The sequence below is a fragment of the Mandrillus leucophaeus genome, unplaced genomic scaffold (genome assembly GCF_000951045.1).
Source record: "Mandrillus leucophaeus isolate KB7577 unplaced genomic scaffold, Mleu.le_1.0 Scaffold39, whole genome shotgun sequence".
Taxonomy (NCBI): domain Eukaryota; kingdom Metazoa; phylum Chordata; class Mammalia; order Primates; family Cercopithecidae; genus Mandrillus; species Mandrillus leucophaeus.
In genome coordinates, this window is record NW_012104142.1 from 1,783,584 (window position 1) to 1,797,513 (window position 13,930).

At 50.6% G+C, this 13,930-nt stretch overlaps 1 protein-coding gene across 1 annotated transcript in view; it reads right to left on the minus strand.

The window, feature by feature from the left end:
* The window catches only part of NODAL (nodal growth differentiation factor), a 22,905-nt gene extending 21,748 nt beyond the window's left edge, over positions 1–1,157 (minus strand). The window contains exon 1 of the mRNA XM_011991178.1: positions 1,097–1,157. Coding sequence (XP_011846568.1) covers positions 1,097–1,157 — 61 coding nt within the window. The remainder of the gene's footprint in view (positions 1–1,096) is intronic.
* Between the last annotated feature and the right edge of the window lie 12,773 nt (positions 1,158–13,930).

The following is a 13,930-nucleotide window of genomic DNA, read 5'->3' on the forward strand; positions in this document are numbered from 1 at the left end:
AGCCAGGATGGTCTCGATCTCCTGACCTTGTGATCCACCCGTCTCGGCCTCCCAAAGTGCTGGGATTACAGGCTTGAGCCACCGCGCCCAGCCAAGACATAGTTTGAAAGTCTCTTCTCCTATAAACCTGTAACTGCCCCCGCAGCAATTTAGCAGAGCCCTCCTCCTCCTCCTTCTCCTCCTCTTCCTCCTCCTCCTCCTCCTCTTCCTCCTCCTTCTTCTTCTTCTTCCAGAGTCTCACTCTGTCGCCAGGCTGGTTTCTTCTTCTTCTGACAGAGTCTCACTCTGTTGCCAGGCTGGAGTGCACTGGTACGATCTTGGCTCACTGCAACCTCTGCCTCCTGGGTTCAAGTACTTCTCCTGCCTTAGCCTCCTGAGTAGCTGGTATTACAAGTGAGTGCCACCAGGCCTGGCTAAAGTTTGTATTTTTAGTAGAGATGGGGTTTCAGTATGTTGGCCAGGCTGGTCTCAAACTCTTGACCTCAGATGATCCATCCACCTTGGCCTCCCAAAGTGCTGGGATTACAGGTGTGAGCACTGCGCCCGGCCAGCAGAGCCCTCTTCTAAGTAAAGCATCAGGGCGGGGTGTGGTGGCTGGTGCCTGCAATCCCAGTGCTTTGGGAGGCCAAGATGGAAGGATCGATTGAGACCAGGAGTTTGAGACCAGCCTAGGCAATATGGTGAGACCCTGTCTCTACAAAAAATTTAAAAATTAGCCAGCTTGTGCCTGTAGTCCCAGCTACTTGGGAGGCTGAGATGGCAGGAGGTCAAGGCTCCAGTGAGCCATGATCACACCACTCCACTCCAGCCTGGGTGACAGAGTGAGACCCTGTCTCAGAAAAAAAAAAAAAAAAAGGAAGAAGGAAATCAACAAACAAAGTAAAGCATCACAGAGCAGTTGTCTAAACTCTCTTCAGTCAAGGCCACCAGCCTATCAGACTATGAGCTGCCTAGGAGCAGGGGGGACCCCTGACTCCTTTCTCTCTGAGACCCCAGCCCCTGGTTTATAACTGCCCACTGTTTGCTGGAATCTGCAACCTACGTGAATGAATTCAATCTCGTAAAGGCAGGTCTAAGACAAGTCTCTTGCTTCTACCTTTAGTCTGTACCCCCAACTGTTGGTCTTGGAGGCTGATGCCCAGGCTCAGAGGTGCCATCCAGCGACTCTGCTGGGCACATGTGGCTCTCTGTGATCTCAAGCTAGAAATGAGCCTCCATCTCCCGCCTGGTTTTCCAGAGCCCTCCCCTGCAAACCCCTTGGAGCCCAGAAGCACTCCAGCCCCATGCAAATACTTGCCCTTCCCCAAAGTTCAAAGCGGTTCTTTCTCCGCCCAAAATGAGTTTGCCTCCTCTTCATTCAACAAAACATTCCTATTTATCCCACAGATCCAGCCCAAGAGTCTCTTCTTCCATGAAGTTTTCCTTATATGATCTCTCTCCCCTCAGGCACTCTCCCCGAGACCCCTTCCTTATCCAGGCTCCGATCCCAGCCATTCTTTGTTTATGGGACAAGATCTTCAAGCCCCTGGGAGTTTCCCACCAGCAAGCCTGGTGCTGGTTTGCACTGTAGTCTTCAAAGTGCTGGGCAAAGGGCCTGGTATACAGTAAATGGAGGTTGCAAACCGTGCCTGCAGCTGGCCCCGGCTGATGTGGTGTTTTGTCTGCCACCAACTATGTTGTTTTTAAAAGTTTTTCACTGACTGCCATGACTCGCACCTGTAATCCCAGCAGTTTGGAGGCTGAGACAGGAGGATCATTTGAGTCCAGGAGTTTAAGACCAGCCTGGGCAGCATAGCATGACCTCATCTCTAAAAAAAACAAAAAAGTACATCCAAGCCAACATGGTGAAACCGTGTCTCTACTAAAAATACAAAAATTAGCTGGGCGTGGTGGTGCTTGCATGTAATCCCAACTATCTGGGAGGCTGAGGTAGGAGAATCGCTTGAACCATGGAGTCGGAGGTTGCAGTGAGCCGAGATCGCGCCTCTGCACTCCAGCCTGGGTGACAGAGGGAGACTCCACCTCGAGAAAAAAGAAAAAGAAAAAGAAAAAAAAAGTGTCTGGGCGTGGTGGCCTACGCATGTAGTTTCAGCTATGCAGGAGGCTAAGGAGGGAAGATGGCTTGAGTACAGGAGGTTGAGGCTGCAGTGAGCCATGATTGTACTACTGTACTCCAGTCTGGGTCACAAACTGAGACCCTGTCTCAAACACAACAAAATGAAAACAGAAAGAAAAGTCTTGAAGATGCCAGGTGTGGTGTCACATGCCTGTAATTTTTGAGATTGTTCATAAAAATGTTTTTGTTTTCTTCTCTTCATTTGAGAAATGGAAAGAAAGTTCTGGGCCCTCATTTCAACATGGCAAAGGTTCCCTAAAGCCAAATAGTCACTATTTCCTTTAGGCAGGGTCTATTCTCTCTTTTTTTTTTGAGACAGAGTTTTGCTCTGTCACCCAGGCTAGAGTACAGCAGCTCAATCTCGGCTCACTGCAAGCTCCGCCTCCTGGGTTTATGCCATTCTCCTGCCTCCGCCTCCCGAGTAGCTGGGACCACAGGTGCCCACCACCACACCCGCTAATTTTTTGTATTTTTAGTAGAGATGGCGTTTCACTGTGTTAGCCAGGATGGTCTCGATCTCCTCACCTCGTGATCCACCCGCCTTGGCCTCCCAAAGTGCTGGGATTACAAGTGTAAGCCACCGTGCCCGGCTGGGTCTATTCTCTTAAGTGCTAGAGTCAATCCTTAACTTATTACATCTATTTGCCTGACCCTGGAGATCCTTGTTATATTTTATTTTATTTTAAAATTATTATTAGTTTTTTCTTTTCTTTTTTTTTTTTTTTGAGATGGAGTCTCACTCTGTCGCCCAGGCTGGAGTGCAGTGGTGTGATCTCCACTCACTGCAAGTTGTGCCTCCCAGGTTCATGCCATTCTCCTGCCTCAGCCTCCTGAGTAGCTGGGACTATAGGCACCCACCACCATGCCCGGCTAATTTTTTGTATTTTTTTTTTTTAGTAGAGATGGGGTTTGACCGTAGCCAGGATGGTCTCGATCTCCTGACCTCGTGATCCGCCTGCCTTGGCTTCCCAAAGTGCTGGGATTACAGGCGTGAGCCACCGCGCCTGGCCTATTATTAGTTTTTTGAGATGGAGTCTTACTCTGTCACCCAGACTGGAGTGCAGTGGACTGATCTCGTCTCACTGCAACCTCTGCCTCCCGGTTGAAGTGATTCTCATGCCTCAGCCTCCTGAGTAGCTGAGATTACAGGCATGCACCAGTACGCCCATCTAATTTTTGTATTTTTAGTAGAGACGGGGTTTCACTTTGTTGGCAGGCTGGTCTTGAACTCCTGACCTCAGGTGATCCGTCCCTGTCAGCCTACCAAAGTAGTGGGATTACAGGTGTGAGCCACTGCTCCCAGCCCCCCTTGTTATATTTTAGATGAGAGAAAGACACTCTGGAGTCAGTTAGGAGTGTTTGGGTTGGGCTCATCTCATTGTCCTTCTCCAAAGGGACTAACTCATGCATTGTGGGTAGGTGGCCCAGGCTGGACAAGATAGACATAATCTATTATTCTATAAATGCTTACCATAATGTGTTTGCACTCTCCTATCAATCCTATGAAGTGGATTGGATGGTTACTCCCATTTTACAGGTGAGGAAACTGAGGCTCAGAGAGGTTAAGCAGCTTGCCAAGGTGGAGAATCTAGCAGGTGGTAAAGTTGTGAGGGGCTCTAAGTCGCTGTGACTTGAGAACCCACACTGGATGCTCCCTTGTCCCAGCAGAGTCACTTATTATTACTTTCCTTGCACAGAGAGGTCTTTCCCAGCTTCCCCCATCTAAACTGACATCCTGCACTCTGTTCTATCACTGTTTATTTTCTCCACAGCTCTTCCATGGTCAGAAATTACCTTGTGGCTGGGTGCAGTGGCTCATGCCTGCAATCCCAGCACTTTGGGAGGCTGAGGCGGGCAGATCACTTGATGTCAGGAGTTTGAGACCAGCCTGGTCAACATGGCGAAACCCTGTCTCTACTAAAAATACAAAAATTAGCCGGGCGTGGTGGCACATGCCTGTAAGTCCAGCAACTTGGGAGGCTGAGGCAAGAGAATCGCTTGAACCTGGGAGGTGGAGGTTTCAGTGAGCCGAGGTCGTGCCATTGCACTCCAGCCTGGGCAACAAGAGCAAGACTCTGCCTCAAAAAAAAAAAAAAAAAAAAAAAAAAAGAAATTACCTTATTTTGTTTTGTACTGTGTGTTTCTTTTTTATCCTTTCCCCTCCCCAGCACTAGGCTGGCTATAAGCAGCTTCTCTGTTTAGTTCATTGCTGGACCCCAGTCGTTAGCACAGTTCTTGACACATGCAAGTGTTCATAGTACATGTTTGTTGAATGAATGCATTTAACCCGGTGTCTGCATTGCAGGACACAGAGGTAAGAAGGCAAAGACAGGGAAGGCGCTTCTTGGTGCGGTGGTCACCAAAAGGACATAAGTCCCTCAGGTCAGCAGCTTCCACTGCTCTCAAGTTCTTCCACCTCACTCTCCTGAGCACATGGTCGGGTACACAGTGGGTCTCACATACTGGGTGCACTGTCTTGGCATGCTGACGTCTGGACATCAGCAAGACAATGGCTTCTGTGTCCCCATCTCCTTATGGACACGATTCGTGTTACTGCACCTTCTGTGTGCATCACTCATGCCTCCAGTCTCTCTCGTGGTCCTTGCAGGAGCTATGTGACCTAAGCAGGGCTGGTACCACCCTCAGACAGAGTGACTGGCCCCACATTGTCCAGCTGGCAGGGCCTGGCCTGTCTGACTCTGAAACTCAGGCTCCTCCAGCTCCCATGGCCCCCCAGCCTCTTGGGGTGGAGCCAAGTCGAGGCTTGTGCTTCCCACAGGGTCAGGAGGTGAAGGCACAGCCTGGCCTTGGAACCCCCGCGGAATGGGAAGGTTTTGTGAAACAAACAGAGAGACCACCAGGAGGGTGCCCTCCCCTCCCACCCCGGAAGCTTCTCAGAGATTCCCACAGCCCGGCCAGCTGCCTCTGCCTTCTACCTTCCCACTTCCCCTCCACGGGGAGTCACTGGTGCTGAAGTTAAGCTGGAGTTTGATGACCTAACTCTGAGCCTGGGGGTGGGAGAAAGGCTCTGTGCTTGAGAGGAAGATAGAGAGAGAGAGAGAAAAGCCATGAATAAGAATCAGAACTGACCGGGCGCAGTGGTTCACACCTGTAATTCCAGCACTTTGGGAGGCCAAGGCAAGCGGATCACCTGAGATCAGGAGTTCAAGACCAGTCTGGCCAAAGTGGTGAAACCCTGTCTGTACAAAAAATACAAAAATTATTCGGGCATGATGGTGGGTGCCTGTAATTCCAGCTATTCAGGAGGCTGAGACAGAAGAATTGCTTGAACCCAGGAGGCAGAGGTTGCTGTGAGCCAAGATTGTGCCATTGCACTCCAGCCTGGGCAACATAGTGAGACTATGTCTCAAAAAAAAATGAGGCCGGGGACGGTGGCTCACGCCTCTAATCCCAGCACTTTGGGAGGCTGAGGCGGGTGGATCACCTGGGGTCAGGAGTTTGAGACCAACCTGGCCAACATGGTGAAACCTCCTCGCTACTAAAAATACAAAAATCAACTGGGCATGATGGCAGGCACCTGTAATCCCAGCTACTCGGAAGGCTGAGGCAGGAGAATCGCTTGAACCTGGGAGGCAGTGGTTGCAGTGAGCTGAGCTGGTGCCACTGCACTCCAGCCCAGGCGACAGAGAGAGATTCTGTCTCAAAAACAAAACAAAACAAAACACAAAACAAACAAAAAAAACGCCAGGAGCGGTGGCTCATACCTGTAATCCCAGCACTTTGGGAGGGCGAGGCGGGGGGATCACGAGGTCAGGAGATCGAGACCATCCTGGCTAACACAGTGAAACCCCATCTCCACTAAAAATACATAAAAGTTAGCTGGGCGTGGTGGTGGGTGTCTGTAATCCCAGTAATCCCAGCCACTCGGGGGGCTGAGGCAGGAGAATGGTGTGAACCCGAGAGGTGGAGCTTGCAGTGAGCTGAGATCTCGCCACTGTACTCCAGCCTGGGTGACAGAGCGAGACTCCATCTAAAAAAAAAAAAAAGAAAAAAGAATCAGAACTAAGAATAAACACTAAATAAACTAAGAATAACACTAAGCACTTAGGGAGTGCTTACTGTGTGCTGGGCACTGACTGCGCCAGAGATTTATATGTGCAATTAACTCATTGTCTCCCAAAATTGCTTGATGACAGTTATCACTGGGAGCAATTATTAATCATAAAGGGAGCTCTAAAAGTCCTAGTGCTCTGTTTTAGTCATATTTAATCTTTGATAACTTCAAAAGTATAAATGATAGAAACTTACAAAACCAGCTTCTGATAATTTATTGATATTTCTTTTATACTTATTTAGTTTTGCGATCTTTGAGTAATATATTTTCAATTTTATTGTTTTGTTTCCGTCAACATGGGCTATCTTCAAAAAGCATTTATATTAAAAACGTATTATTCAAAATTCAAAATCGTCCAAAAGACCATTGATAATTCAAGTTCAAAGCTGAACAGATAATGACCAGGCATGGTGGCTGTGATCTCAGTACTTTGGGAGGCCAAGGCAGGAGGATCACTTGTGCCCAAGAGTTCAAGGCTGCAGTGAAATATGATCACGCCACTGCACTCCAGCCTGGGTGATAGAGTGAGATCCTGTCTCTTAAAAAAAAAAAAAGTGAATGAGTAAACAAATTGTGGTATATCCATATATTGAAATACTACCTGACAATAAAACGGAATGCACTATTGATACACATGAAGGGGATGAATCTCAAAACAATGATACGACAATGATGTGGAGTGAAAGAAGCCCAACAAAAAGTAGTATGCACTGGATGATTCCATTTCTATAAAATTCTAGAAAATGCAGACTAATGTATAGTGACAGAAAGCAGATCAATGGGTTGCCTAGGGATGGGGAAGAGGGAGGGATAACAAAGGGCAGAAGGAAAGTTTTGGGAGTGATAAATATGTTCGTTTTCTTTCTTTTTTTTTTTTTTTTTTGAGACAGAGTCTCACTCTGTCACCCAGGCTGGAGTGCAGTGGTGCAATCTCTGCTCAATGCAACCTCTACCTCTGGGGTTCAAGTGATTCTCGTGCCTTAGCCTCTGGAGTAGCTGAGGTCACAGGCGCGCGCCACCGTGACTGGGTAATTTTTGCATTTTTAGTAGAGACGGTGTTTCACCATGTTGGTCAGGCTGGTCTCAAACTCCTGACCTCAGGTGATCTGCCTGTCTTGGCCTCCCAAAGTGCTGGGATTATAGGCGTGAGCCACTGTGCCTGGCCTATTAATTTTCTTAATCGTGGTGATGGTTGTATATATATATGAAAGCTTATCAAAATGCACACTTTAAATATTTGCAGTTGTAGCCTGGTCAACATGGTGAAACGCCGTCTCTGCAAAAAATATAAAAATTAATCGGGTGTGGTGGTGCATACCTGTAGTCCCAGCAACTCCAGGGGCTGAGGCAGGAGGATCGCTTGAGCCTAGGAGGTAGAGGTTGCAGTGAGCTGAGATCATGTCACTGCACTCCAGCCTGGGTGACAGAGTGAGACCCTGCCTCAAAAAAAAAAAAGAAAAAGAAAAAGAAAATATTCACAGTTGTGTGTTGATTATACCTTAGTAAAGCTGTAAAAATGAAATTCAATGTAATAAACTTTAGAACTATAAAACTTGGCTAGGCACAGTGGCTCATGCCTGTAATCCCAGCACTTTGGGAGGGTGAGGCAGGAGAATTGCTTGAGGCCAGGACTTCCAGACGAGCCTGGGCAACATGATGACACTGCGTCTCCACAAAAACTACAAAAAGTAGCCAAGTGTGGAGGCAAGCACCTGTAATTTCAGCTACTCAGGAGGCTGAAGTGGGAGGATAGCTTGGTCTCAAGAGATTAAGGCTACAATGAGTTGTGATTGCACTCCAGCCTGGGTGACAGAGTGAGACCCTGTCTCAAAAAAATTACAGATGTCTCTATATGTATCTTATTTGAAACTCATAAAACTAATATGTGTAAAAAATTTAAATAAACTTTGATGTTCTTTGTAAGTTTGTAGCATTTATACTTCTGAAACAATATACTTAATAGAATATACTTCTATTAGAGCTTAAAAGTGCTCTAAAACTTTTAAGGATATCAGTCTTGTAGGTCTATTGCCTCGGGGGCCCTGGAGTGGGACCCAGGAATCCTTGCTCTTTCAAAGAGTCTTAGGTAAGATGGGAAACAGAACATAAACTCTTCTCTCTCTCTCTGTCTCTCTCTCTCCCTCTCTTTCACTCTCTGGCTTTTCAGAAACACATAAGATAGGTATTTCTAAAGATGAGTGATCTGAGGCTCAGAGAGGCTCGGTGACTTGCCCCAGGTCACACAGCTCATTAACAGCGGTGCTGGGATTGGAACCCAGGCAGTCTGACTCCAAAGTCCACACAGGCAGGGGTTGGGGGCACTTACATCATCTCAAACTCCCCAGTCCCTATTCCTTGTTGGCCACTGACCCCAGAGCTCTCAAGAGCCCCAGGCTGGTGCATCCCCCACTAACATCAAAGGGCCCCAGGCTTCAAAGGCAGGTGAGGAAGATGCACATACCCCATACCTGGCTGAGTATGCAGGGAAGCCTGGGAGAGCTAATACGATTAAGCAGAGGCCCAGTGGGGCCGGAAGTAGCTTCCCTGAGTAGATCATTCGCTGAAGGTGACTTGCATACATTCTCACCCACCAACCACCCTCAGAGTCTTTCATTCTAGGTCTACTAACAAAACCTCTGGACACTTGGGAATCAGGACAGCAGTGGGGGCTGTGCCAAGTATGTGTCCATCCCATAGATGGACAAATTTGTTTGAAACCAGTTGCTACCAAATTTGTGCCAGGCATGGTGCTGAGTGCTTCGGACATGTCTCATTTTTATCCTGAAATTAGGTACAGGGTAACCATTAAATGTATGACTCCAAGGAGCTCCTTTGACGTTGCATTCTCTAGGTATAATTATTCCCATTTTACTGATGAGAAAACGAAGGCGTGGAATACCTGCCCAAGGTCAAGTTGGTACTAAGTGGCTAGAATTGGAGCCCAGGACTATTTTGATTCTAACCTCCATTCCCTGCCTTGGCTGTCAGGAGGGAACAAACAGCTAAGACTCCAGCATGTTCTCCTAGCCCTTTCCCTTCACTCTGGGTGTCAGGAGTGGCAGGGGTTAACTCTGTGTCTGTTTGCCCAAATTACCCCACATATCTTTAGGGAATGGGAAATAGACAATCTAAAGCTGAGATCACCTCCTCATGATTCCAGACGTTACAAAACCACAAGGCCTCCCCGACCTTCTTCCATTGCTCCCATGTTCATGCCACCATCCCCCAATCATTCTCCCACCAACCTGCACTGCAAGCACTCCCTGACAAAGGCTGCTGTTTCAGAGCCAGAAAGTGCTGGGGTTATGAGGAGTGAGGGAGGCTCCAAGCGCAGGGCCACTTCCCCCCAGCTCCTGTCTTGGCCACACCAGCCTCTTTCCCAGGGGAGCTTCCAGTCCAACCTTCCCAGCCTATTCTTGCCTACTCCTGCCCTCCTACCCTACCCCTCAGCTCTGTTTTTCTGTCCTCTCTGTCCCTGTCTGTCTTTCCTTCCCCACTGGAAGATCTAAGGTCACATACCCTTTCTCTGCCTGTACCTGCCTCAGGTCCTAAGCTGCCCCAGCAGGGATGGTGGGGTCAGCAACAAAAATTTGGAGGGACCTGCCCTGCTGGGAAAATCGTCCTTGCTGGGAAAGTGCAGCCAAGGAAACTCCCTGAGGGCAGAGGTGGGGGAGCGGGAGGGTTGTGTAAATTAGTACCAGTTAGGCTGGGGTATGGAGGGCAGGACACCTAGATCCTGCTCCCAGCTCAACCCAGACCAGCACATGACCTTGTTGAGCCTCCGTTTCCACATCTCGGATGATTCCTAGCCCTGCCTCCACACTCGACTGTCTTGTGCTTGGTGGAACTCTGAGGCTAGCGGGTGGAAGTGTCTCCTAACATTCAAGACCTGCACAGCTTCTTCTCCCTCTCCTCTACCCACTCTTTGATGAAGTGCAGCCGATTCCCACACACACCACCCCCTGCTCTCCCTCCCCTGCCTGCTTAGTTCTTATTTATTGTGCTATTGTGCTTTTTTTTGTTTTGTTTTGTTTTGAGATGAAGTTTCACTCTTGTTGCCCAGGCTGGAGGGCAATGACGCGGTCTCGGCTCACTGCAAACTCCACTTCCTGAGTTCAACCAATTCTCCTGCCTCAGCTTCCCAAGTGGCTGGGATTACAGGCACCTGCCACCACACCCAGCTAATTTTTGTATTTTTAGTAGAGACAGGGTTTCTCCATGTTGGCCAGGCTGGTCTCGAACTCCTGACCTCAGGTGATCCACCTGCCTCGACCTCCCAAACTGCTGGGATTACAGATGTGAGCCAGGGCACCCGGCCATACTGTGCCTTGTTTTTTTTTTTTTTTTTTTTTTGTTTTTTTTTTTTTGTTTGTTTGTTTTTGAGACGGAGTCTTCCTCTGCGCCCAGCCTGGAGGTGCAATGGAGCAATCTCGGCTCACTGCAAGCTCTGCCTCCCAGGCTCACGCCATTCTCCTGCCTCAGCCTCCGGACCACAGGCACCCACACCACGCCCGGCTAATTTTTTGTATTGTTTTTAGTAGAGATGGGGTTTCACCCTGTTAGCCAGGATGGTCTCGATCTCCTGACCTTGTGATCCGCCCGCCTCGGCCTCCCAAAGTGCTGGGATTACAGGCATAAGCCACCGCACCCAGTCTTTTTTTTTTTTTTTTTTTTTTTTTTTGATAGAGTTTCGCTCTGGTTGCCCAGGCTGGAGGACAATGGCATGATCTCGGCTCACTGCAACCTCCGCCTCCCAGGTTCAAGTGATTCTCCTGCCTCACCTAGTGGCTGGGATTACAGGCGCCCGCCACCAAGCCCGTCTAATTTTTGTATTTTTAGTAGAGATGGGGTTTCACCATGTTGGTCAGCAGGGTCTCGAACTCCTGATCTCAGGTGATCCACCCACCTTGGCCTCCCAAAGTGCTGGGGTTACAGGCATGAGCCACCGTGCCCGTCCTGTATTGTGCTTTTTAAACACAAAATGCATGCCTATTCTCTGTAGAAAAAGTGCAGACTATATAATGGTATATACAGGAAGAGAAAAATCCCCTGTAACCCCGTGATCTAGATATAACCATGGTTAATCTTTTGGGGGTACATTCTTCCTGCCCCCTGCACTTAGGTATTGATGTGCACATGCATTTATGTGCACTTAGAAGAATCACACCATGTGAACTGTTCTGTAAACTACTTCTTTTATGAAACCTGAACATCTTTCCAGGCCATAAAGCATCCTCTCCACTACCATTTAAAAATAAACGTTGGCTGGGTGTGGTGGCTCATGACTGTAATCCCAGCCCTTTGGGAGGCTGAGGCAGGCAGATTGTTTGAGCCCGGGAGTTCGAGACCAGCCTGGCCAACATGGTGAAACCTAGTCTCTACTAAAAATACAATAATTAGCTGAGCGTGGTAGCGGACGTCTGTAATCCTAGCTACCAAGAAGACTGAGGCAGGAGAATCGCTTGAACCCGGGAGGCGGAGGTTGCAGTGAGCCCAGATCTCACCCCTGCTCTCCAGCCTGGGCTACAGAGGGAGACTCCGTCTCAAAAAAAAAAAAAAATTCTTAATTCTTTAGGCCTCCTCCTCCAGGAAGCCAGCCTGGAGGATTTCTCTAGCCCAGTCAGCCTCTCTCAAGGTCCTTACACCAAGTTCCGTGTTATCCACCTTCTCTTGGACTGTGAGCTTTCAGGGGACAGAAGGCCCCTCCGGACCCTTTCACTCAGTGCCCGGTGTACGTAATAGGTGCTTAATAAATGAGGCTGGAAAGGGTACTTTTCTTGATTGCTGTCAGCAGGAGGAGGCCGAGGCAGAGGAAAAGAGCACTGGACTTGGAGTCGGCGTGCCTCCCTGTCTCCAGCTTCGCGTTCTTGTTTGCAGCGAGGAGGCATAGTGGTCTGTGCGACGCAGGGCCCAGCCCCGCTTGCCCCGCCCGCCCCGCCGCGCCTGGCCGGGCGCCTGGCACAGCCAAGGCGCCCAGCGGAAGCCCCAGCCATGGCAGAACCGACGGAGCCCGGTGAGGTGAGCGCGCCTGGCAGGCCCGCGGCGCTGGAGGCGGAGGCCCAGGCGCCCGCCCCCGTGGGAAAGCGCGCGGAGGGCGACCCGGGTGAGTCAGCCTGCTAGCAGACCGGCTGCGGAGCTAGAGGACCGAGGCGCGAGGCGGCGGTGAGTGTTCCCGCCGGGCGGGGAGCGTAGTCGCCGCCAAGGGGGACTCGCCCCTCTCCCTTGTTCCCCGCACTGCGGGTCCCGCCGCCGGGGCCGGGACACGAGCCTAGCCAGACAGAGACGCTCCGGCGCGAGCTCCCGCCCCGGGCCTGTGGTCGGGCGGGGTGGGGGTTACCCAGGGCTCTGCCCTCAGCAGGGTGTGTCCCCTCCCATCTGTCCCGTCCCCTCGCTGGGTTTCTGTCCAGTGGCCTCATTCTCTTGCTGCTGGTGGGAAGGGTGGGATGTGCCTGGTTGGTAAATTGTGGGGCGCCACCAAACGCGGGTAGCCCCCATTTGGTGCCAGGCTGGGCCTAGTGCGTGGGCAGGAGAGGCAGGATGGGCTCCGCACACCATCACCGCCTTACCACGGTGCTGCACTGCTAAACAAGGGGTTACTGCTGCTCCTGGGCTCAGGAAGAGAGCGGCTCCCCCACCTTTATCCCCCGCCATCCGCCTACCCACTGCTTCACCCTTCCCCCACCCCGCCCCACTCCAAGTCCCAAGGAGCCCAGTTTAAAAGAGCCACTGCCACCGTTTGTCCAGCGCTCACTGGGACGCTGCCTTGTTATAAACATTTTGCACAGTTACCTCAGTTAGCCCTCCCGCTGGCACTATACTGACGGCTGCCTTTTCAGATGAGGAACCGGGGCTCGGAGAGGTGAAGTCACTTGTTCAAGGTCACTGCAGTCAGAGGCGGAGTTACCCTGAGGCTAATTGAAGCTTAAGTTTCAGACCCTTGCAAGGCCGGGACCTAATTTTTGCATTTCTATTTTTGTGTTCTTTTCCTTTAGAAGCCCCCTCCCCCAACAGTAGGAGGGTCAAGCCCCTTCAAAATGGATCTCTCTGGCCGTGCCTGGTCTGTCTGCTGTCCTCTGTGGCACTGCCCCGGATGGGTGGGGATGGGGGATTGCTGGGGCTGGGCAGTGCCAACCTGGCAGGGAGCGAAGGACGTCCAGATTTGGTCAAGGGGCCCACATGCCCTCTGCATGAGTCTTGGCAGACTCCAAACAGCCTGCTGTGTGCAGAGCCAGCTTAGGCAGAGCCCTCCTTGTGACGCTGGGATCTTCTCTGGGACTCAGCTGTCCTCATCTGAGTTAGGGGTGGTTATTATGGGGTAACTGCAGACACGAGGTGAAAGTGGAAGGAACAGAGGCTGGAAAGCTCGAAGCCCTGCCTGTCCTGCGTTCCCCCTCCCACTCCCCCCCAGCCACCCCACAGGTGCCCGCCACTCTGCCCTGTGCCCTCGTCTTCACAGCCAGCCCCTCTCCTCTACAGCTGCCGCATCTTCTCCACAGCCAAGTTGTCCGTGGTGCCGTCTCCCTACACTCCCCGCTTCACGGTCACCCTTCACCCCGTTCCATTGTTTGCCTCCTGCCTCCACCCACCATGGCATCTGCCCTGGCTTGGGTTGTATAAGAGAGATTCCGTGTTACCAAATTGGCTCCAGCCCTGCCTGGCCGCACAGCAGCCTTTGACACGGTTGAAATGCTCCCCACCTCTTAGCTTTTGTGCAGCTAAGCTTCCCTTCCGCCGTCTGG